A 22,443-nucleotide genomic window follows, 5' to 3' on the forward strand; every position below is an offset into this window, starting at 1 on the left:
AATGAAGAATACAGATAAGGAGTTTCCGGGAATTGCAAGTAACACCCCGGACCCTACAAAATTACCAAGATTATATTACCATGAGGTGATCAAATGTGATATATCATTAGATAATAAGGGATCATGTGAGGGGGTGCAATCAATTAATTAAAAGAAATTTTATGCATTGAATTTTCATATATATATATTTTTAATATTCATAAATTCAATATACATTATAATATCAAGTAAAATGAATTACTATAATTTATATAGGCAATATTTTAACACATGTTAATCTATAGGTAAGTTTAACAAACTAGTTTACTTATTTTAACAATTATTCAGCAACTTGTGCTGGCACACAGGCAGCATCCAATCACACAACATTATGAAATACAACAAAGACAAATATGGCAATAGGAATTCACATTTGCTATCTGTTACACTTAAAACTATATCATCATACAATCATAAAAGGAAAATACTTTACTGCAATATCATATTGCACAAGTAATCAATTCTGTATAGTACATCATGCCTTGTCATGTAAAAATAAAATTCTGATATAAAGTTATATTCAAAGCCTTAAAAATTATCATTTGGCACAAGTAAAACTAAACCTACAGCTAAATGATGGGATATTTATATTTTACAGTTTTCCACATCATATTATTGTTAACATATTATTAATCTTTGGTTTATCTAGCCCACCGGTCACAATTTGGAAATAGCTTATAATAAAAATATAATAAAATATCAAATAATTCCAACAGGATCGCTTAAGTCAATTTTGAGAAAGTAAAAGAGATAGATACAAACAATATGTGGTGTCTTTACATTATATAACATGCATGTACTTATGTAAGGTAATATACACATGTGCAGGTAATCACATTATTATAATTATTATCAATGTAATTAGGGAATCCATTGAATACTGTGCTTAACTTTAATTTGTTAATGATGGGAGGTTACTCTAGTAGTAAAGTAGCTGACAATATTGCCCTGGTGTGTTTGAATACTGTATATCTGAAGAATCTCAAGCTCAGCATCGGCACGCGACTACAACCGACTATTATGTATATACTGCTTGTAATTATTTATGTAATTCGTTGCATCGAAACCTTTAAAGAATAATTTTAACTAGGTACTTACATTTATTAAAATATAGAAACAATCATTAGGTATCTCTTAAATGTATTTTGCGTAGGAACTTTCTGTTCTAATATTATTATGTTGCGACAGATTGATGTTCACATAATTACCATGATTTCTTATAACAAAATACGTAAAGTTAAGTACATCACACTTCAACAACAAGTTGTATTTCCTAATCAAATTCGTAGAAACTAAAGACTCGCAAGTACCACAGCTGGTATTAGAAGTTATATTTTGTTTGATCAATTACATATTATGGATGCGAATGTTTGTAATTATTGCCTTCAATAAATAGTTGTCCGTTATTGTCACCATTGTTGTGTTGCAGTGTGGACAACGCACAATTCAGTTATATCTATAATGACCTACCACCGCTGAATAAGAATAGGCAACAAAGCGATCATATTTACACATAGCTTAATATGTACATTTTATTATTTACAACTTAACAGACGATAATCTTTTGACTAATTTAAAGAGTTTTTTAAACACAGCAGAGATCCCATAGGAGTATTATGGAATGCTTAAAACTTAATTATTAAGATTGAATCTATCTAAACACTTAATACGTAAGTTTTACAATACGAGAAGCTTAGTTTTATTAAATTTTAAAATGTTTTGCTAACAATGAATAAATCGATCTCTTAGAAAATTGTATTTATTCAAATTATCCTTAGATGTTTATGTTATTCAATTTATTGTATACCTACCTTGAATTACTTTGTGAATGTACCTACACCACTTAATAGGGTACATCAAGGTGAAAGCATTTGTCAAGTACCTCGGTAGCCCACAGCTTACTGGGTATGTTTCATTTCCATGTGATGGAAACGCTATGTATCTACCTATTGCTTATGGAACCATTAACTATAGACCTTAGTACAACTCGGCTTTATGTAACTACTAGTACTAGGTAAGTTTACATTATTTTATTGTTATAAAACAGCGCTCTCAAATTTCGGTTCCAAGTTATAAAACTTATCTACATGGTAGTATCTATTCAGGAGTGTAATAGCCGACACCAACCATGTCAATATTTTGTATTGGAGGGAGTAGGGGTAAGGTTGCGTATTTTCTCATTATTTCTCACTTGACTTTCAACACATATTCCTTTTTTATTCTTACGGCAACCTTTCAAGTCGACACGGTCATTATAATGTCAAAATTAAGTAAACGATGGCTATAAACATATAATAATGAGAAAATTCACAATGCGCGAACTTATCTCTATCACAAAATGTTGAAATGGTTTAAGAAATGCAACCGAGTTATACGTCGGTGTGTAGTGTACAAGTCATTGATTTAATTTACATTCGGATATAGGTACTGATAAACATTGGAAAATACATAGTATTTTAACTTTTATACAGTTTTAAATGTCTTTCTACTGTAGGTACCATATTAAAAAGTGATAGAAACAATTTCGATAAAATAGAACAACATAACATTATGGAATCTATAGGAAAACAAGAGATATTTTCTACGATTTTACATTAGCTGCTAGGTATCGTTGGTCCAAAATAAAAAATAATATTTTTATTTAATACATTGCCACGAACGATTATATCAACCTAAATAGGTGTGTACCTATTAAGTTTTGTATGTAGGTGGATGTTAAGATGATTAAACATGAATCGTTGACCTAACTAAACACACTGTAAACAAATAAGTTCTAGTTATATAGGAGTATTCTACAGGTACTGACCTTTGGTATTGTATTTAGATAAATAGTTAAACTTAAAATTTAAATCATTTAACCGTAGTATATTTTTGGCGTGTTAGCATGGCACTTGTTATATCTAAATATTTGGCATTACTTTGGTTGTAACTAGGACTTTCAAATAATTTTTCCTACAGTAAATATAATGTATAAAAATATTGTGATGTTGAGCAATGACCTTAATTAAGTTTGTAACGAAAATACCGGGCAATGAATACTTTTTGTACGAGTAGGTAGGTTATTATGCGATTTGTCTCGTGTTTACTGGAACATTGATGACCTACAGTTACTATGAGCACTGAGCGAATATTCAGGTCTGTATCGATTGCTTCATTTTTTCGGCGTTCGACGTTTGGCGTTCGTTTCAAAAATAATGTAACTGAGGTCGATCATCAATAAATTTAAGATCATAGCTATCAATCAATAAAATTCAAAGATTTTAACTTGATTTCGTCTTGACGTTAAGTGCTGTTTAGAATTTAACAAGTGCAATAGAATTTGTAAAATTATTTAACGAAATCGATACCAGACTTTGTTCAACAAGTGATGTGGTGTTAGTCCCTGTAGGGCTTGCAGATCGCGAACCGGTGGTTCATGTGCTGACTGTACGAGCCGGAGTGGGAGAACTTTTTGAAGCACTTGCAACACTGGAAGGGCTTCTCCCCGGTGTGAAGGCGTTTGTGCTCAGTTAGGTGGTGTTTGTGTTTGAATGCTTTGGGACATTCTAGACACTTGTACGGTCGTTGACCTGTGGAGAAAAAATATCCATGTTTTAGCTCACTTTTCAATATATACCCACATTATAAATACTTTGTTAATTTTTAAACCAGCGCGTTTCGATACTGTTTGCGGATGAAATTCAATAATACGAATGATGACTTTAAAGTTAATCTTACTAACTTTTTACAATACCTATTTTATTACTTATTAGAAGGTAAACATTATAGGTTACATGTAAGGTACTCATACAGGTAAGGTAATGTTAATCAATTATAATTGATCCAAATAACTCTCAAGTCTTAAAAAAATAAACAGAATCCAAATTAGCGAATAAATATCATAATTATATATTAGATGCAATTATTAAAAGAGCTACAAGGTGCGCAGGGAGGTAGGTACTGGTTGTAGTTGGACTCACCTGAGTGTTCGTATTTGTGTCTGGCGAGTGAACTTTGCTTAACAAAGGTCTTATCGCACTGGTCACACACGAATTGTCCTTCGCCTTCCTTATACTCAGCTCCTTGCTTGAGTTTGCTCTTCTTAAGTACTGTGGCTTCTTCATCCATCTCATTCGTTGCCTGAATTTCATCCCACGGAGGACGTTCGTATGATGGACTCGAGCCCTGTCTAGTGACGTCCGAGGACAGATGCATGTTTAGAATAGGAGATCTTGCATTGGCCATATCGTTATATTGCAGGAGTTTGTCCATGGGTACTAAAGGGTTCACATGTAATTTTTGGGGCAGTAATCTTTTTTGTCCATTCATTGTTTCTCCTGGTGAAGGAGACAACCGAAAGTCGGTGAATGAAGATGAAGAACAATTGGAATGTGGATAAGTATTCAAATAGTTGGTACGGTGAGGCGTTGTACTTCGCGAGGACTTTTGGCTAAGATTTACAGCCTCCTCCGAGTCGGAATGTGTCACAGAAATGCTGCACGGTGGCGATGGCGACGGACTTGACGTAACTGATGGATTTGACTTCTTCGTAGACAGGTCTAGTGGTTGATCAGACGCAGTTATCGTTTGCGTCATACGTCGTTCTCTAGCTCTGTTGTTCTGGAACCAAACTTGCACCACTCTATTGTCTAAACCGATCTGTTGGGCTATTCTTTTAAATTCCTCGCGATTCGGTCGTGGGTTTAAAGAATAATGTTCCTTCAAAACGGACTGTTGCTCTTCACTCAAGGCTGTGCGAACTCTAATTTTCCTGTCATTGTCATGTATTGATATTTTATCATCGCGATCCTCTCTATTAAAGTCTTCGTCTTCGCTTGCACTAATTCCGTTTTGTATGGAAGCATGTATTTCTGCTTCCAATCTAAGAGCTACCGTTTCGGCTACTTGAGCTGCCAAACCTTCGTGTTTTCTAAACATATTTCCACAAGGAGTTTTCTCGTGGTCTAATAACTCACTTTTACTTGAGAAAGTGAGGTTGCATTTTAAACATCTTTGTGCTTCTTCTGGTTCCTCCTTCACGACGACTTGAGAAATAGGTGGGGACTCTATACTAGGACAAACGTTGCCCGAAACAGGAGACAGTTTTTCCATGTTTGCTCTAAAGAAATGTTTTGTGACGGAAGCGCTCACAGATTCTAGTATTGAATTAAAACCTGAATTGTCGGCGTTATTATTTAAAGGGACGGCATCAAAATTGTGAGATGGGGATTTGACATCGGCATTTCGTTCCTCTTGTTCCTTTTTTATTGACACAGCTTCTTCATCTTCAATGTCCATCACTAGTTCAGCGCTCCCTTCTGATCGTTTATCGTCGTCTTCAGTTATTTCTTCGATCAGGTCTTCTGGGTCTGCTGTAGGTGGGCTTGTTGGTTTTGGGCTGGTAGGGTTTTCCAACTTTCTTGTTTGATATTGCGATGAAGCAAGCTGCTCAAAGATTTGGCTGAGGGATGCTGGTAAGGTATAGGGAGCTATACCACCAGCTGGACTCATAGGGATGCCTGGAGGCAAATAAAAAGGAATACCTGGCTGCCCCAAAGGTGGGCGATGAAAGTTACTCTCTTGAGAGGACATGGTAGCAAAGAAGGCTGCAGGCATTGGAAGAAAGGAATTTCCATTTGGTGACATATTATTATTTAACTGAGAGGCAACCATAGCGTTAGTCCTTTTTCGTGATGGACTTCTTTCTGGGTTCAAAGCAGGATTATTGGGTTTGATTCGCCCCATTTTGAGATTCATAACGAGACACTTCTTAGACGTCATGTGGCTGGAGTAGGAACCAGAGTGAGAAAACTTCTTGCCGCAGTTTGCACATTCGAATGGTTTCTCTCCACTGTGTATTCGTAAGTGTTCTTTGAGATGGTGCTTAAATTTGAAAGCTTTGTCACAATCGTTGCATTTGAACTTGCGTAGCAGTGCGCTTTCATCGTGACTGATCATGTGCCGCTGTAGTCTGTATACGTTCGCGAAGCTCTTGTGGCAGATCTTGCATGACTGTTGACAAATTAAAATTATTAGATTTTTGTAAACTTTTTTTTACCTAATCTTAGTGCCTTTTTAGTTATGAAGTTAATATGAACTAAAATCGAACCTATGTTTTATATGAAGCTTTGTCGACCCATAATGTAGGTAACATTCTCGTACCTATCATATCAATTTTCTAAAATATTTTAAATTCGTAATACAATGGGCACTGACATATTTGATTGTATCCACCTGTGTGTTGGGCGCGTGCAGGGTCTCGTGGCGTTCGAGTTGCTCGCGCGTCGGGTAGGCTCCGCGGCACTGGCTGCACGAGAAGGGACCGCCGGGGCCTAGGGGCGAGCCACCTCGCTCTTCCTCTTCTTCAGACGGCTTGCCTTCTGACCCTCCGCCCGCCAGCGGACGGACTGCGAAGAAAAAAACAGCAAATGTTAGGCAGATTCAATAATTAGTCGAATTATGTTGGAGTTTAGGTATTGCTTTATTAAGATCTTAAAAAAATACTACTAATGGAACCTTTTAGGCACAGTTAAGTATGTCAGAGCCAGGCTTCGCTATGATTGGGCCAGCTCAAACGGAGTGATATGGTTTCTCAGAAAACTGGCGTGAAACAATGCTTGTGTTGTATTCCGCCGTGTGAGTGTAGTAATATGTAGTTTGGAGTCGGTTATTTCGATATGTGTAGCTGTACCTGAGGAAATACCTACTGCCTATATCCCATCGTAATAATGATTTGAAAAGCGGCGTCGGCGAGCGCCTCGTAAATCAAATATAATAAAGAGCAAAACAACGGGGCGGCGTATTAATTGGCGTGGCCGTGCACTGGCCAGTGGCCGCGTGTCCTTTACACGCAGTAATCTGGTAGCGGTAGCTGTGCCGGTACTGAATTTTAGAAAATATCTAAGTATGTATCTGGTGCCTATATTAGTAATCCCAATTCTGAAGCATGCTTTAATATCTAGCTGACGTCGCACCTAAACAACCTCTTACTTATATTGCTAAGGGCGCTAATGACTTAGCCCTTAGCTTAGGGGTTCTTTAAATTTTTAAGAGAGTTGGCTAAAACGGGCAACAAATCTGGTTTCCATAAAACGTATGTACTTAACTACCTATATATTAGATAGGTATATATTTATTGCGATACATAAATAGGCTTTTTGCCTCATTAGTCGAGTGCTGTGCCGAGTAACTGTTGGGTAAGTAGGCACCTACTTAGTACCATTTTATTGTTTTTTTTTTGTGAGTTTATGAGACCGATAAAGATTATTATAATAGACTAGAGATGGCGAACAATTGGCCCGCGTGCCATTGATAGCACGGAACATTATATTTTGGGGACGAAAGTGACCACTAAACATAAAACTAAATTATATTAACTAAATTATAAGCCGGCAATGCGTTTCTGATGTCTCTAATATTGTACGTATCTAAGTAGGTACACTGCGGCGACTGCTTTCCATCTAGCTAACTGTGCGATAGTAAATACTTAGTACAAAAAGTAAAAAATATTTGATGGCACTCCTACGACTTCAGTACACATTTCCTCAAAGTAATTGGCACGTCGATATGTTCGCCATCTCTGTAATAGACGGTGCAGTCTGAAATTGTTCCCAAAGTTGCATTGAATATAATATGTCTACGCCTTTAATGATTACGAAGTTATGTTAATTAGGTACCTATAGGTAGGAACAGTTTCCAAAGATCTAAATGATCTAGACTTAGAACTATGCATTCAGATTGGAGTTTTTATGTTAAAACTACTTAGGTGTAGTTAAACCTATTACAAAACAAATACTTATTACTGAAAAGTCACAGTAGACAAGATTTTTACAAAATTACACAATGCCTACAAAATAATAATTTAGAATTAAATTTCTCCGTCACAGTATCTATAAATACTTTTTCTATGGTTCCGCTACTCGCCAACAGATGGCGCTGCGTGTCGTCTATTTGCGATAAGTTCAGTAGAGCTTCATGCAATGAAATATTTTTCAACAATGACTTTGTTGCCTCATATAGTTAAGGTACGTACTAGTATATGTCCAGTTAACTAGTTTTTACGTCAAACGCATGTCCTAAATAAATTTTATAAATTTGAGATAAAACGTACCTACCTATATTGATAAAATAAATTAATTTAAGTAAGAAGGAGTTCAGTAAATATTTGATACGTATAGTTTGTTAGGTAGGACGGATGTACACCTACACACGACATTATCGGCGGTACAGTAATCTGTGCGCACGGGCAGAGTGCGTCCGTTAACCGCTGATAAAAAACTTACATACACACACCAGTGCGCTGCGCTTCCTATTGCTGCTACAACAAATAACAATTATCGCACACACACACACACTCGTGTGCGCCGTCGCTAGTCGGTGTAGTCCAAGAGATAAGAGTTTGATTGTTGATCGTAGCACACAGACGCGCGGAGTGGTGATTGGTCGCACCTGTGTCGGCGGGCGGCGGGCGCGGGCGGCGGGGCGCGACGCGGATTATTTTATTGTTATAAAACAGCGCTCTCAAATATCGGTTCCAAGTTATAAAATTTATCTACATGGTAGTATCTATTCAGGAGTGTAATAGCCGACACCAACCATGTCAATATTTTGTATTGGAGGGAGTAGGGGTAAGGTTGCGTATTTTCTCATTATTTCTCACTTGACTTTCAACACATATTCCTTTTTTATTCTTACGGCAACCTTTCAAGTCGACACGGTCATTATAATGTCAAAATTAAGTAAACGATGGCTATAAACATATAATAATGAGAAAATTCACAATGCGCGAACTTATCTCTATCACAAAATGTTGAAATGGTTTAAGAAATGCAACCGAGTTATACGTCGGTGTGTAGTGTACAAGTCATTGATTTAATTTACATTCGGATATAGGTACTGATAAACATTGGAAAATACATAGTATTTTAACTTTTATACAGTTTTAAATGTCTTTCTACTGTAGGTACCATATTAAAAAGTGATAGAAACAATTTCGATAAAATAGAACAACATAACATTATGGAATCTATAGGAAAACAAGAGATATTTTCTACGATTTTACATTAGCTGCTAGGTATCGTTGGTCCAAAATAAAAAATAATATTTTTATTTAATACATTGCCACGAACGATTATATCAACCTAAATAGGTGTGTACCTATTAAGTTTTGTATGTAGGTGGATGTTAAGATGATTAAACATGAATCGTTGACCTAACTAAACACACTGTAAACAAATAAGTTCTAGTTATATAGGAGTATTCTACAGGTACTGACCTTTGGTATTGTATTTAGATAAATAGTTAAACTTAAAATTTAAATCATTTAACCGTAGTATATTTTTGGCGTGTTAGCATGGCACTTGTTATATCTAAATATTTGGCATTACTTTGGTTGTAACTAGGACTTTCAAATAATTTTTCCTACAGTAAATATAATGTATAAAAATATTGTGATGTTGAGCAATGACCTTAATTAAGTTTGTAACGAAAATACCGGGCAATGAATACTTTTTGTACGAGTAGGTAGGTTATTATGCGATTTGTCTCGTGTTTACTGGAACATTGATGACCTACAGTTACTATGAGCACTGAGCGAATATTCAGGTCTGTATCGATTGCTTCATTTTTTCGGCGTTCGACGTTTGGCGTTCGTTTCAAAAATAATGTAACTGAGGTCGATCATCAATAAATTTAAGATCATAGCTATCAATCAATAAAATTCAAAGATTTTAACTTGATTTCGTCTTGACGTTAAGTGCTGTTTAGAATTTAACAAGTGCAATAGAATTTGTAAAATTATTTAACGAAATCGATACCAGACTTTGTTCAACAAGTGATGTGGTGTTAGTCCCTGTAGGGCTTGCAGATCGCGAACCGGTGGTTCATGTGCTGACTGTACGAGCCGGAGTGGGAGAACTTTTTGAAGCACTTGCAACACTGGAAGGGCTTCTCCCCGGTGTGAAGGCGTTTGTGCTCAGTTAGGTGGTGTTTGTGTTTGAATGCTTTGGGACATTCTAGACACTTGTACGGTCGTTGACCTGTGGAGAAAAAATATCCATGTTTTAGCTCACTTTTCAATATATACCCACATTATAAATACTTTGTTAATTTTTAAACCAGCGCGTTTCGATACTGTTTGCGGATGAAATTCAATAATACGAATGATGACTTTAAAGTTAATCTTACTAACTTTTTACAATACCTATTTTATTACTTATTAGAAGGTAAACATTATAGGTTACATGTAAGGTACTCATACAGGTAAGGTAATGTTAATCAATTATAATTGATCCAAATAACTCTCAAGTCTTAAAAAAATAAACAGAATCCAAATTAGCGAATAAATATCATAATTATATATTAGATGCAATTATTAAAAGAGCTACAAGGTGCGCAGGGAGGTAGGTACTGGTTGTAGTTGGACTCACCTGAGTGTTCGTATTTGTGTCTGGCGAGTGAACTTTGCTTAACAAAGGTCTTATCGCACTGGTCACACACGAATTGTCCTTCGCCTTCCTTATACTCAGCTCCTTGCTTGAGTTTGCTCTTCTTAAGTACTGTGGCTTCTTCATCCATCTCATTCGTTGCCTGAATTTCATCCCACGGAGGACGTTCGTATGATGGACTCGAGCCCTGTCTAGTGACGTCCGAGGACAGATGCATGTTTAGAATAGGAGATCTTGCATTGGCCATATCGTTATATTGCAGGAGTTTGTCCATGGGTACTAAAGGGTTCACATGTAATTTTTGGGGCAGTAATCTTTTTTGTCCATTCATTGTTTCTCCTGGTGAAGGAGACAACCGAAAGTCGGTGAATGAAGATGAAGAACAATTGGAATGTGGATAAGTATTCAAATAGTTGGTACGGTGAGGCGTTGTACTTCGCGAGGACTTTTGGCTAAGATTTACAGCCTCCTCCGAGTCGGAATGTGTCACAGAAATGCTGCACGGTGGCGATGGCGACGGACTTGACGTAACTGATGGATTTGACTTCTTCGTAGACAGGTCTAGTGGTTGATCAGACGCAGTTATCGTTTGCGTCATACGTCGTTCTCTAGCTCTGTTGTTCTGGAACCAAACTTGCACCACTCTATTGTCTAAACCGATCTGTTGGGCTATTCTTTTAAATTCCTCGCGATTCGGTCGTGGGTTTAAAGAATAATGTTCCTTCAAAACGGACTGTTGCTCTTCACTCAAGGCTGTGCGAACTCTAATTTTCCTGTCATTGTCATGTATTGATATTTTATCATCGCGATCCTCTCTATTAAAGTCTTCGTCTTCGCTTGCACTAATTCCGTTTTGTATGGAAGCATGTATTTCTGCTTCCAATCTAAGAGCTACCGTTTCGGCTACTTGAGCTGCCAAACCTTCGTGTTTTCTAAACATATTTCCACAAGGAGTTTTCTCGTGGTCTAATAACTCACTTTTACTTGAGAAAGTGAGGTTGCATTTTAAACATCTTTGTGCTTCTTCTGGTTCCTCCTTCACGACGACTTGAGAAATAGGTGGGGACTCTATACTAGGACAAACGTTGCCCGAAACAGGAGACAGTTTTTCCATGTTTGCTCTAAAGAAATGTTTTGTGACGGAAGCGCTCACAGATTCTAGTATTGAATTAAAACCTGAATTGTCGGCGTTATTATTTAAAGGGACGGCATCAAAATTGTGAGATGGGGATTTGACATCGGCATTTCGTTCCTCTTGTTCCTTTTTTATTGACACAGCTTCTTCATCTTCAATGTCCATCACTAGTTCAGCGCTCCCTTCTGATCGTTTATCGTCGTCTTCAGTTATTTCTTCGATCAGGTCTTCTGGGTCTGCTGTAGGTGGGCTTGTTGGTTTTGGGCTGGTAGGGTTTTCCAACTTTCTTGTTTGATATTGCGATGAAGCAAGCTGCTCAAAGATTTGGCTGAGGGATGCTGGTAAGGTATAGGGAGCTATACCACCAGCTGGACTCATAGGGATGCCTGGAGGCAAATAAAAAGGAATACCTGGCTGCCCCAAAGGTGGGCGATGAAAGTTACTCTCTTGAGAGGACATGGTAGCAAAGAAGGCTGCAGGCATTGGAAGAAAGGAATTTCCATTTGGTGACATATTATTATTTAACTGAGAGGCAACCATAGCGTTAGTCCTTTTTCGTGATGGACTTCTTTCTGGGTTCAAAGCAGGATTATTGGGTTTGATTCGCCCCATTTTGAGATTCATAACGAGACACTTCTTAGACGTCATGTGGCTGGAGTAGGAACCAGAGTGAGAAAACTTCTTGCCGCAGTTTGCACATTCGAATGGTTTCTCTCCACTGTGTATTCGTAAGTGTTCTTTGAGATGGTGCTTAAATTTGAAAGCTTTGTCACAATCGTTGCATTTGAACTTGCGTAGCAGTGCGCTTTCATCGTGACTGATCATGTGCCGCTGTAGTCTGTATACGTTCGCGAAGCTCTTGTGGCAGATCTTGCATGACTGTTGACAAATTAAAATTATTAGATTTTTGTAAACTTTTTTTTACCTAATCTTAGTGCCTTTTTAGTTATGAAGTTAATATGAACTAAAATCGAACCTATGTTTTATATGAAGCTTTGTCGACCCATAATGTAGGTAACATTCTCGTACCTATCATATCAATTTTCTAAAATATTTTAAATTCGTAATACAATGGGCACTGACATATTTGATTGTATCCACCTGTGTGTTGGGCGCGTGCAGGGTCTCGTGGCGTTCGAGTTGCTCGCGCGTCGGGTAGGCTCCGCGGCACTGGCTGCACGAGAAGGGACCGCCGGGGCCTAGGGGCGAGCCACCTCGCTCTTCCTCTTCTTCAGACGGCTTGCCTTCTGACCCTCCGCCCGCCAGCGGACGGACTGCGAAGAAAAAAACAGCAAATGTTAGGCAGATTCAATAATTAGTCGAATTATGTTGGAGTTTAGGTATTGCTTTATTAAGATCTTAAAAAAATACTACTAATGGAACCCTTTAGGCACAGTTAAGTATGTCAGAGCCAGGCTTCGCTATGATTGGGCCAGCTCAAACGGAGTGATATGGTTTCTCAGAAAACTGGCGTGAAACAATGCTTGTGTTGTATTCCGCCGTGTGAGTGTAGTAATATGTAGTTTGGAGTCGGTTATTTCGATATGTGTAGCTGTACCTGAGGAAATACCTACTGCCTATATCCCATCGTAATAATGATTTGAAAAGCGGCGTCGGCGAGCGCCTCGTAAATCAAATATAATAAAGAGCAAAACAACGGGGCGGCGTATTAATTGGCGTGGCCGTGCACTGGCCAGTGGCCGCGTGTCCTTTACACGCAGTAATCTGGTAGCGGTAGCTGTGCCGGTACTGAATTTTAGAAAATATCTAAGTATGTATCTGGTGCCTATATTTAGCTGACGTCGCACCTAAACAACCTCTTACTTATATTGCTAAGGGCGCTAATGACTTAGCCCTTAGCTTAGGGGTTCTTTAAATTTTTAAGAGAGTTGGCTAAAACGGGCAACAAATCTGGTTTCCATAAAACGTATGTACTTAACTACCTATATATTAGATAGGTATATATTTATTGCGATACATAAATAGGCTTTTTGCCTCATTAGTCGAGTGCTGTGCCGAGTAACTGTTGGGTAAGTAGGCACCTACTTAGTACCATTCTATTGTTTTTTTTGTGAGTTTATGAGACCGATAAAGATTATTATAATAGACTAGAGATGGCGAACAATTGGCCCGCGTGCCATTGATAGCACGGAACATTATATTTTGGGGACAATGTGACCACTAAACATAAAACTAAATTATATTAACTTAATTATAAGCCGGCAATGCGTTTCTGATGTCTCTAGTATTGTACGTATCTAAATAGTTACACTGCGGCGACTGCTTTCCATCTGGCTAACTGTACGATAGTAAATACTTAGTACAAAAAGTAAAAAATATTTGATGGCACTCCTACGACTTCAGTACACATTTCCTCAAAGTAATTGGCACGTCGATATGTTCGCCATCTCTGTAATAGACGGTGCAGTCTGAAATTGTTCCCAAAGTTGCATTGAATATAATATGTCTACGCCTTTAATGATTACGAAGTTATGTTAATTAGGTACCTACCTATAGGTAGGAACAGTTTCCAAAGATCTAAATGATCTAGACTTAGAACTATGCATTCAGATTGCAGTTTTTATGTTAAAACTACTTAGGTGTAGTTAAACCTATTACAAAACAAATACTTATTACTGAAAAGTCACAGTAGACAAGATTTTTACAAAATTACACAATGCCTACAAAATAATAATTTAGAATTTAAGTTCTCCGTCACAGTATCTATAAATACTTTTTCTATGGTTCCGCTACTCGCCAACAGATGGCGCTGCGTGTCGTCTATTTGCGATAAGTTCAGTAGAGCTTCATGCATTGAAATATTTTTCAACAATGACTTTGTTGTCTCATATAGTTAAGGTACGTACTAGTATATGTCCAGTTAACTAGTTTTTACGTCAAACGCATGTCCTAAATATTTTTTTTTTAATTTGTGATAAAACGTACCTACCTATATTGATAAAATAAATTAATTTAAGTAAGGAGTTCAGTAAATATTTGATACGTATAGTTTGTTAGGTAGGACGGATGTACACCTACACACGACATTATCGGCGGTACAGTAATCTGTGCGCACGGGCAGAGTGCGTCCGTTAACCGCTGATAAAAAACTTACATACACACACCAGTGCGCTGCGCTTCCTATTGCTGCTACAACAAATAACAATTATCGCACACACACACACTCGTGTGCGCCGTCGCTAGTCGGTGTAGTCCAAGAGATAAGAGTTTGATTGTTGATCGTAGCACACAGACGCGCGGAGTGGTGATTGGTCGCACCTGTGTCGGCGGGCGGCGGGCGCGGGCGGCGGGGCGCGACGCGGAGCGCCCAAGTGTTTGCTTTACTCGAAGAAAAAACTCCGCCTGTCCGACACCAGGCACCATGCCTATTGCATCAATTGTAATCGCGGTCTGAGAAACTAATTGAACCTTTTCTTCTACCAACATACCTACGTGAGAGCACTACATTGTAACTGCAGTCAGGGTTACATCTATTCACCGCGACAGTCACACTGATAGGTTTCATATTAACTTCTAACTCTTCCAATCTGCCACTTTCAGTCTCAATTTCGGTCTCCATAATCATGCGAAGTTTACTTCTGTAGCTCTTCGGTACGATCCATGTATTCAAAAGAATATAATAATACCAATTTATTTGTTTATTTTAAACGTTTAAATATTATAAATGCGAAAGTTGTGAAGATGTATTTTACCTATGTTTGTTACTCTTTTAGAAAGAACTACTGAATGAAATTTTGTATCGAGATAGGTTATAGTTTGGGACAATACATGGGGTAATTAAGTACCCCAAGAACGCGTGCATAGCCGCTGGCAGAACTAGTATTTACTTTGATTATACAAAGATTGGTCATGATGTTCTTTGTGGAAATAGATGCATGAACAGATAGAGCAAGCTAAGTGTCTACATTATTATTTACAGTTGTAACAAATGAACTCTTCAATAAGAGTACCCAATAGATTGTAGTGAATAATGCTACCAGTGACACGCGACGTTCTTTTCTCAAATATTAATTCACGTTTATCCGCTTCCACTAACGGTGTCAATTTGCTCATCCTACGCGCGGATAGTCACCAAATTACCATGAACAAAGAAATATTGTTTTGAACACTAAAGTCTGAAAAAACCTAGAAGTACCATTATGTGGGTGATAGATAGAGAGGACATAATAACATCTAAATAATATTTAAAGTGGTGTGCTTAGGTTACCTAATGGTACGTAATGATTTACAAACAACTATGATTGTAGCTATCTCCACACATAAACCTTAACAAACGCCCGTGACGATGCTGATATAATGGACGATGCTATAATGTCAGGAAATGATCATAAACGTTCATTTATTTGTCTATTTCATAATCGGTGAAACATTTTTTTACGTTGTTTTTGAGAAACTTTGGGAAGATGAACGACCAGAATGTGGCTGTCATTATAAACCACACTAACTCTGAACATTGTTCTATTGTTATACTCTGCAAGTAAACAATGAATAAATCTAAATAAATTAATTAGTAACTTTTATAAGTTAAGTCCAGGAATGATTTCAAGTCAGCACGACTGTAACGTAATTGAGTTTTTCGAGTGTAATAGAACACTAAAACAAAGAGAAATATCGCTACTGATCGTAATTGTATCTTTTACGTTTGGGTACTGTCAATATTTGTAGTTAACTGTAATGGGCTACATATACATACAGACATCGGTGCTTGAGGAGGTGAAATGCCAAAACAACAAAATCCTAACAGCTGAATCACAAAGCATGAGTCACGACACTCCTGTGGCAAGTAGAAGCAGGGACAGCTATCTGTGACGTGTTGACAAATGATTAACAAATCAACATACGAGTAATTACGAGAACCCTCATTTTCTCTTCAACAAACAAGTAATTAACGATAATACAATTAATCTACCTCTAGAACTGTATTGGTATCGCTACCTGGACTTATCAGTTTAGTCAGGGATGTCAATCTAATTACATCCAGATTTTCCTCATTTTTATTACACCTACTAACAATAATATCTTCTATAGCTATACCGACTGGCCACATATTGTTTTTCATCTTTTCATAGTATTTAACTAGTCACATAGGTACTTAAGCACAAGTCCGTTAGTTAATTGTCATCAATTGATCTCCTACGAAACTCGTAAAGCTCATTTTGTTGGTTAAACAATATGTATAGTGAAACTTAAAAAACATTTTTTAATTGTTGTTCTTTTAATTAATACCTAAAACTTGCAAAAAGTAGGAGTATACTTTATATCTAAATTTTGGCAAGCAACCCGATAATGCGTGTATTTGCCGTTTATTTTATTTTGTAAATAGTTATAATCATTTCAGAATAAAGCGAGGTAATCTTTCGCATTATAATGTTTATATTTTTCTCAAGGGTTTATGATGTACTCGTAATAAAGATATTTTTTTTGTAGATCGAGAAAAATAAATATCCATCCTTTAAAGTCTGTTTCAAAATATTTCATAATTCACTTAACGACGGTCTCGGTGAAATGCTGTTGTTTATTTAAAAATGAAATTATCAGCAATCACATTTTGCGATTTCGATGCAAAAAAGGTTTTTCTGATTGATTTGTTCGAGTTCCACGGACTAACGTCGAGAATATACAACGTTGCAGGCCGAACGAATGCATGAAACGTCCAAATATTATATTATCCACTCCAGACAGGCGGCACTCAAGGAGGAAGAATAAAATAAAAATGAAAGACAGAAAAAAGCAAATGAATTAAAACAACATAATCATTTACGAGTTAAGGCGATGAAGAAGAGCGGGGCTCCCCTCGACAAACGAAACTTTCTTTCAAGTCTGTGTGTACCTGTTCCCGATTTTCAAGTGGATGAGTTATATCCCGAGGGAGAGCAGGGGAGATCACCAAACACGGAGGTTATTTCTGATGAAGACGTGCTCGAGTTTTATTTTTAATGCCCCAAAAGGTGAAATAATTTTCACCTGTACTTGGAAACGATTCATAAATGATTGCTGTTAGAAGGCATGAAGTGTTTACACTTTGTTCAACATTTTGTTCAATAAAAAATCGAGGTTCAGAAAATTTAAATTAATTTCGAATTGATCGCGTGTTTAAATGATAAGTATAAAAAGTTGAGTGGTAATGGTTAGGTTTCAGTGGCAGTAAAAGTAATAAGGATAAAAATATAATGAGCGAAATAGGTGAAAGGATATAAAAATGCAAATTAAAACAAAAAGAAAGGAAGCTTACTTAAGGCCGCAAGCCGCCTGGCCGAGGTGGTAGACGTTGGGACCTGCTTACTCCTCATGTCCGCAAGCCAACCGGCCGCCAAGCATTCGTACCAACCGCCAACTCCCATTAACGAGCTCTGCACTTTCATCGAGCGACACCTCTGTTCTCACACGTCACTGACCGCGGCCACGGGCTATCTAATAACGCGTTAAGCACTTCGCGGTGTTGAAATCGCATCTACGTCGTATTACACCGAGATTTCACAGCCTCCGCTGACGTCAGCGGTAAAAGTCCTAGTTTCAGTATCGAGGGGGGCACGTGTACTGCGGGCCGCTGGCGGCGCGCTACTCACATCGGCAGGCGCCCCACACGTTGGCCAGGCTCCACAGGCGGTACGAGTAGCTGTCACCATAGCACCCGAACATGCTCTCATCGGTTCTCGCGACCATGGCCCGCGCGCGCGGACTGACGTGCTCGTTGCGGCGCGGCGCGCGGCGGAATGAAGCCGGCCCGCCTCTCGCCCCGCCCTGCGCGCCCGCGCCCTCCGCTCCGCGCCGCGCGCCCCTCTCACCTCCCGCGTCCTCCCCCCACCTCTACTTAATTAGTAGAGCCGACTGGCGACTGCGACTGCTGAGCCGTGTCTCACCACGACTACAATAGCGATACACCGCCGCTCCTGGCGCAGCACCTTCATGTCTGTGCTTGTCTCGGTCGAGCACTGTGTGGCTGCGGCTCTACCTTTGCGTTGTTTATTTACATGTTCTACGCTCCACCTTCTCGCGGTAATCTACCTGTCTCTATCTAACGCCGGCCTTACAATAAATTATAATACATTCAGTACCTATATACTCGTCTAACTGAGTATTACAACAGTAGTCGTAAATCGTATTTTTGTGGGATATAGGTAAGGTAAGGTGCGTAAATTAAACTCTTTATTTAAGGTTCACCAATATCATTCGTATCTATATACTTATATATTTAATTTATTTAGGTATAATCTAACATAATTTAAAGTTACTTGTAAACGCCTCCTTTTCTTAATGAGAGTAAAATTTTGTAAAATGCGACTGAGTTAAATATTGCAGGATTAGTTTGGCTTTTGGCCGCTAGATGGCGTTAGTAGTAGGTAGGTTTGCTTGTATTTCCCATTACTTCGAAGCAAAAAGATGACAATATTGAACATTATCAGCTTACAACGATTTTGTAATGACTGGAACTTAAGTGTCAGTACCTAAGATTCAGTTAAATATATTCGATATTTTCACTAGATTTATTTAGTACTTATTTAATTCTAATTGAAATTTTATTGTAGCCCTATCTATTAAGATAGTGAGATATAGTCAGGTTAGTACTTATAACTTTTTTGTATGGTAGTAGTAATGACATAGGTGTTTTATGTAGGTAATTTTTGTCTATCAGTTACCAGAAAATCATACCTAAGAATCTATCGCCTATCATATATACATATAATATCTAGGAAATTTTGTATTTTTTTATGGTATAAACCGGTAAACGAGCAGACGGAGCACCTGATGGTAAACAATCGCCGTTGCCAATGGACACCCGAACACCAGAGGCGTTACAAGTGCTTGCTTGTGGGTATTACTTAGTACTTAATTCAACATGATGCCTTTTATTCCCCGAACGATGAGGCAGTGGTGCCCATATTAGGTGTTTCAGCAGTTAAGACAACTGAAAATTATTAGATAGGTACACAGGCCTCAGAACGTATTAGAGACCTTTGTGTTAGAAGGGCAACGAGAATTTTCGTAAATCCTAAAAAAATTGACCTGAGGTCCGTATTTGAGATTCTTCGTTAGACAGTCCTCCTCGGGACAACATTAGTATATTAAGTGATTCACGTAAGTGTGATAATTTAAAAATATCTTACTTTTATTTTAATTAATGGTCTATCTATTGCGATGTAGGTGGGTACAGTAGCTGCCGGGCTGCTGCATGTAGTAATATGTAGGTGGTGTACCGGCGCGCGGGCTGCCCGCATCCTGCACGTTTGCACGCGGTCTAGGTATGCGAGCATCCATCGGTGTGTCGTTGTGTAATGCACACAATAGCACCTTGTAGTGCGTACACGTGTGCGTCACGTGCGCGCGCGCACCACAATGCTTCAGGTTTGTCCCTCGCCTTGTTTTATGGCCGCCGTAAACTCGCCATAGAATTTATTCAAGTAATATCAGTTCCTGCGCTCTCTGTGTACGGCGACACGCTGTCCACTGTGTGCCAACTGCCAGGTGTTGGTCCAGTCTTCATTACTCACTCCGCTTGTTCTTGCTCTAGTTTTACGTGGATGGCAGGACATATTGTTTTACTTATACGTGCTTAAGTAGGTATAATGTGAACGTAATAATTAATAAGTTTTGTTTTATATCACAAATCATTTTTATTAGTAGGTAAGTAAGTTAGTTTTTAATAGTGCAAGTTTTATCTAAGCTCTTTAGTGATGTAACATCTGTAACAGTGTTTGTTTCACTGCAATACCTAGTCGTCAAAGGGCGACCGAATTACGATAATTAATAAAATATTATATATATTAAGTGGTGACGTAAGTGATACAATGTAAACAAATTCACAAGGATGCGAGGTGCTATTGTGCAGAGTGCAGCCACAGATAATATATATCGTGTATTGTGCAGACACACCTCGCGCCGTGGGAGCCGGCGCGCCACATCTGGCCGCCATCGGTGTCGCCTGCACAGGTAACTTTATCGTTTTACAGCCACAAGAGAACAGTGACAGCTCTTTATTGTCGCTGACAAACAAATGTCATTTGTTTACACGCCCATTCATTTACGTCGTGAATATAAACGTTGAATGACCGCGCAGGCTGCCTGTGTTTTATATGCGTGAGTCGGTAGTTTGTGTAATTACTAATCAGTCGCATCTCTCAATATTGGGTATAACAAACTATTTTGGAATATTGGTGTAGCAGGATCTTATCACGATATAGGCATGTCATTTTATGTTTTGTTTGGTCCATGCCTGTAGCTAGAAGGAGGTGATGGTTGCAGCCACGGCCTGCTGGGGCTGCAGCCAGCCTGCCAGACTGCCCGCCATATCTGGCCTCTATGACGCGGCGCGGCGCCGGTACGCGGAGCTCGCGACATGCTCCCGATGCCCGCATACGTGCTCACCTATTATTAGTTCCGCTATTGTTCAATTTAACGAACTTTCGGATGCTGCGGGAGTTCTGTTCTTAGTTTTTATGCGAGAATTGTGGTTTCAGTTTCTTTATATAGTGTAGGTATATAAAGTAGTGCACTGATTGTACACATACAGCCATTCTACGGAATGGAATGGAATTCTAGGCGTTGCTAGATTACATGATTGGGAAAGCAAGCTTTGTCCTGAAAAATCTAATTTATCGACGAATAAATGAAAATAGAATGTTTGAAATCCACGGCGCGTCCCACTGCTGGTGTAACAAAGTGCCATCCATCAAATGTTATCTGTAATAGCATTATATCCCTTTAAAACTATCAGCGAACAGTTTTGTGTGGCGATAAACAAACCGGTGCGGAATAAAAACAGTGTAATCAGCTCACCGAGCGGCCCGAGGTTATCGCAGCAACTCTCTCTAATCTGGCGGCGGGACGTGGGAGCCAGCACTCGCGGACGAAGGATATCGACAGATACCGGCTCTGATAGTACATTCCATATTCTAAACATCTAGCTATCGCTCCTGCATGTTGATGTATGAGCTGGATGAATGGTATCTACATGTATATCTTTATGTTCCACACCTCGTTGCTTGTACAAAAGTTATATAAAACGATCAGTAGGTAATAAATACATACGTTACTAAAGGAGCTTCCAATCGTTTAATCTTTCGTTTTCTGCAACGTGTTATATCTGCTATACTTGACCAATTGGACATGTCAAAGATGTTTGGTACGTGACTCGGATAGTATACATATATCTAAGTACAATGTAGCCAGTGTGTCGCAGCCTATACTAATTGAAGAAAAATGGAATCCAGCTCGCAGTACCTGTACGTATACGTAGGTGGTATTGCGGTTCGTGCTGCACGGTGCACGGGATGTGCTCGGTATTGTGTGCACGGAGCACGGTGCACGGTGCACCACGTGCGCCGCTACGTGCAGCGCTGTGTGTGTCGCGGGACATATGGCCGCCAGTCGACCCCTGCCCACTGCCCACGTCTCGGACCTGCCAAACAAACGCTAATTGTTCTAACTATTGCTTGCCTTGTCCTAAACTATTACCATTTTGTCTTTACTTACTGTGACACCTTCTGTGGTCAGCATAGGGTCGAGAATGACTTGACTAAGATGTTGAGCAGTTGTCACAGAAGACGTCGCCAGATGGTCTGACAGGATGCGTAGTGTTTTGTTAGAAGTGTCAAAGTAATAGCCTTTGTACTTCAGCTGATAATGAGAGGATGCGAGAGCCGTAAATCTGTTGTTTGTAAAGTTTGAAAAAAATAGCATTTTAATGAGATAACAAGGCATTATGGAGGTTTAACAATACGCTTATTGTAAAAGTAAACGAATGTTATTACTTATCTATGGCAACACCACTTCCTCACCTTGCGCTCAGGTTTGAGGATAACGATGCTAACAAACATTGTATCCATT

General features: G+C 38.7%; 1 protein-coding gene across 1 annotated transcript; it reads right to left on the bottom strand.

Annotated features, from left to right (window-relative positions):
- Positions 1-157: 157 nt before the first annotated feature.
- LOC126912732 (uncharacterized) lies at positions 158-18,348 on the bottom strand. Its single transcript, XM_050706384.1, has 7 exons — positions 17,852-18,348; positions 12,682-12,872; positions 10,446-12,477; positions 9,864-10,055; positions 6,235-6,425; positions 3,999-6,030; positions 158-3,608 (listed from the first exon to the last, which is right to left on the bottom strand). Exons 1-7 carry the CDS (start codon positions 17,979-17,981, stop codon positions 3,415-3,417), a joined length of 4,962 nt encoding a protein of 1,653 aa, XP_050562341.1. The 5' UTR covers positions 17,982-18,348; the 3' UTR covers positions 158-3,414.
- Positions 18,349-22,443: the final 4,095 nt, after the last annotated feature.

This window comes from Spodoptera frugiperda, chromosome 29, assembly GCF_023101765.2.
Source record: "Spodoptera frugiperda isolate SF20-4 chromosome 29, AGI-APGP_CSIRO_Sfru_2.0, whole genome shotgun sequence".
In the NCBI taxonomy this organism is placed as follows: Eukaryota; Metazoa; Arthropoda; class Insecta; order Lepidoptera; family Noctuidae; genus Spodoptera; species Spodoptera frugiperda.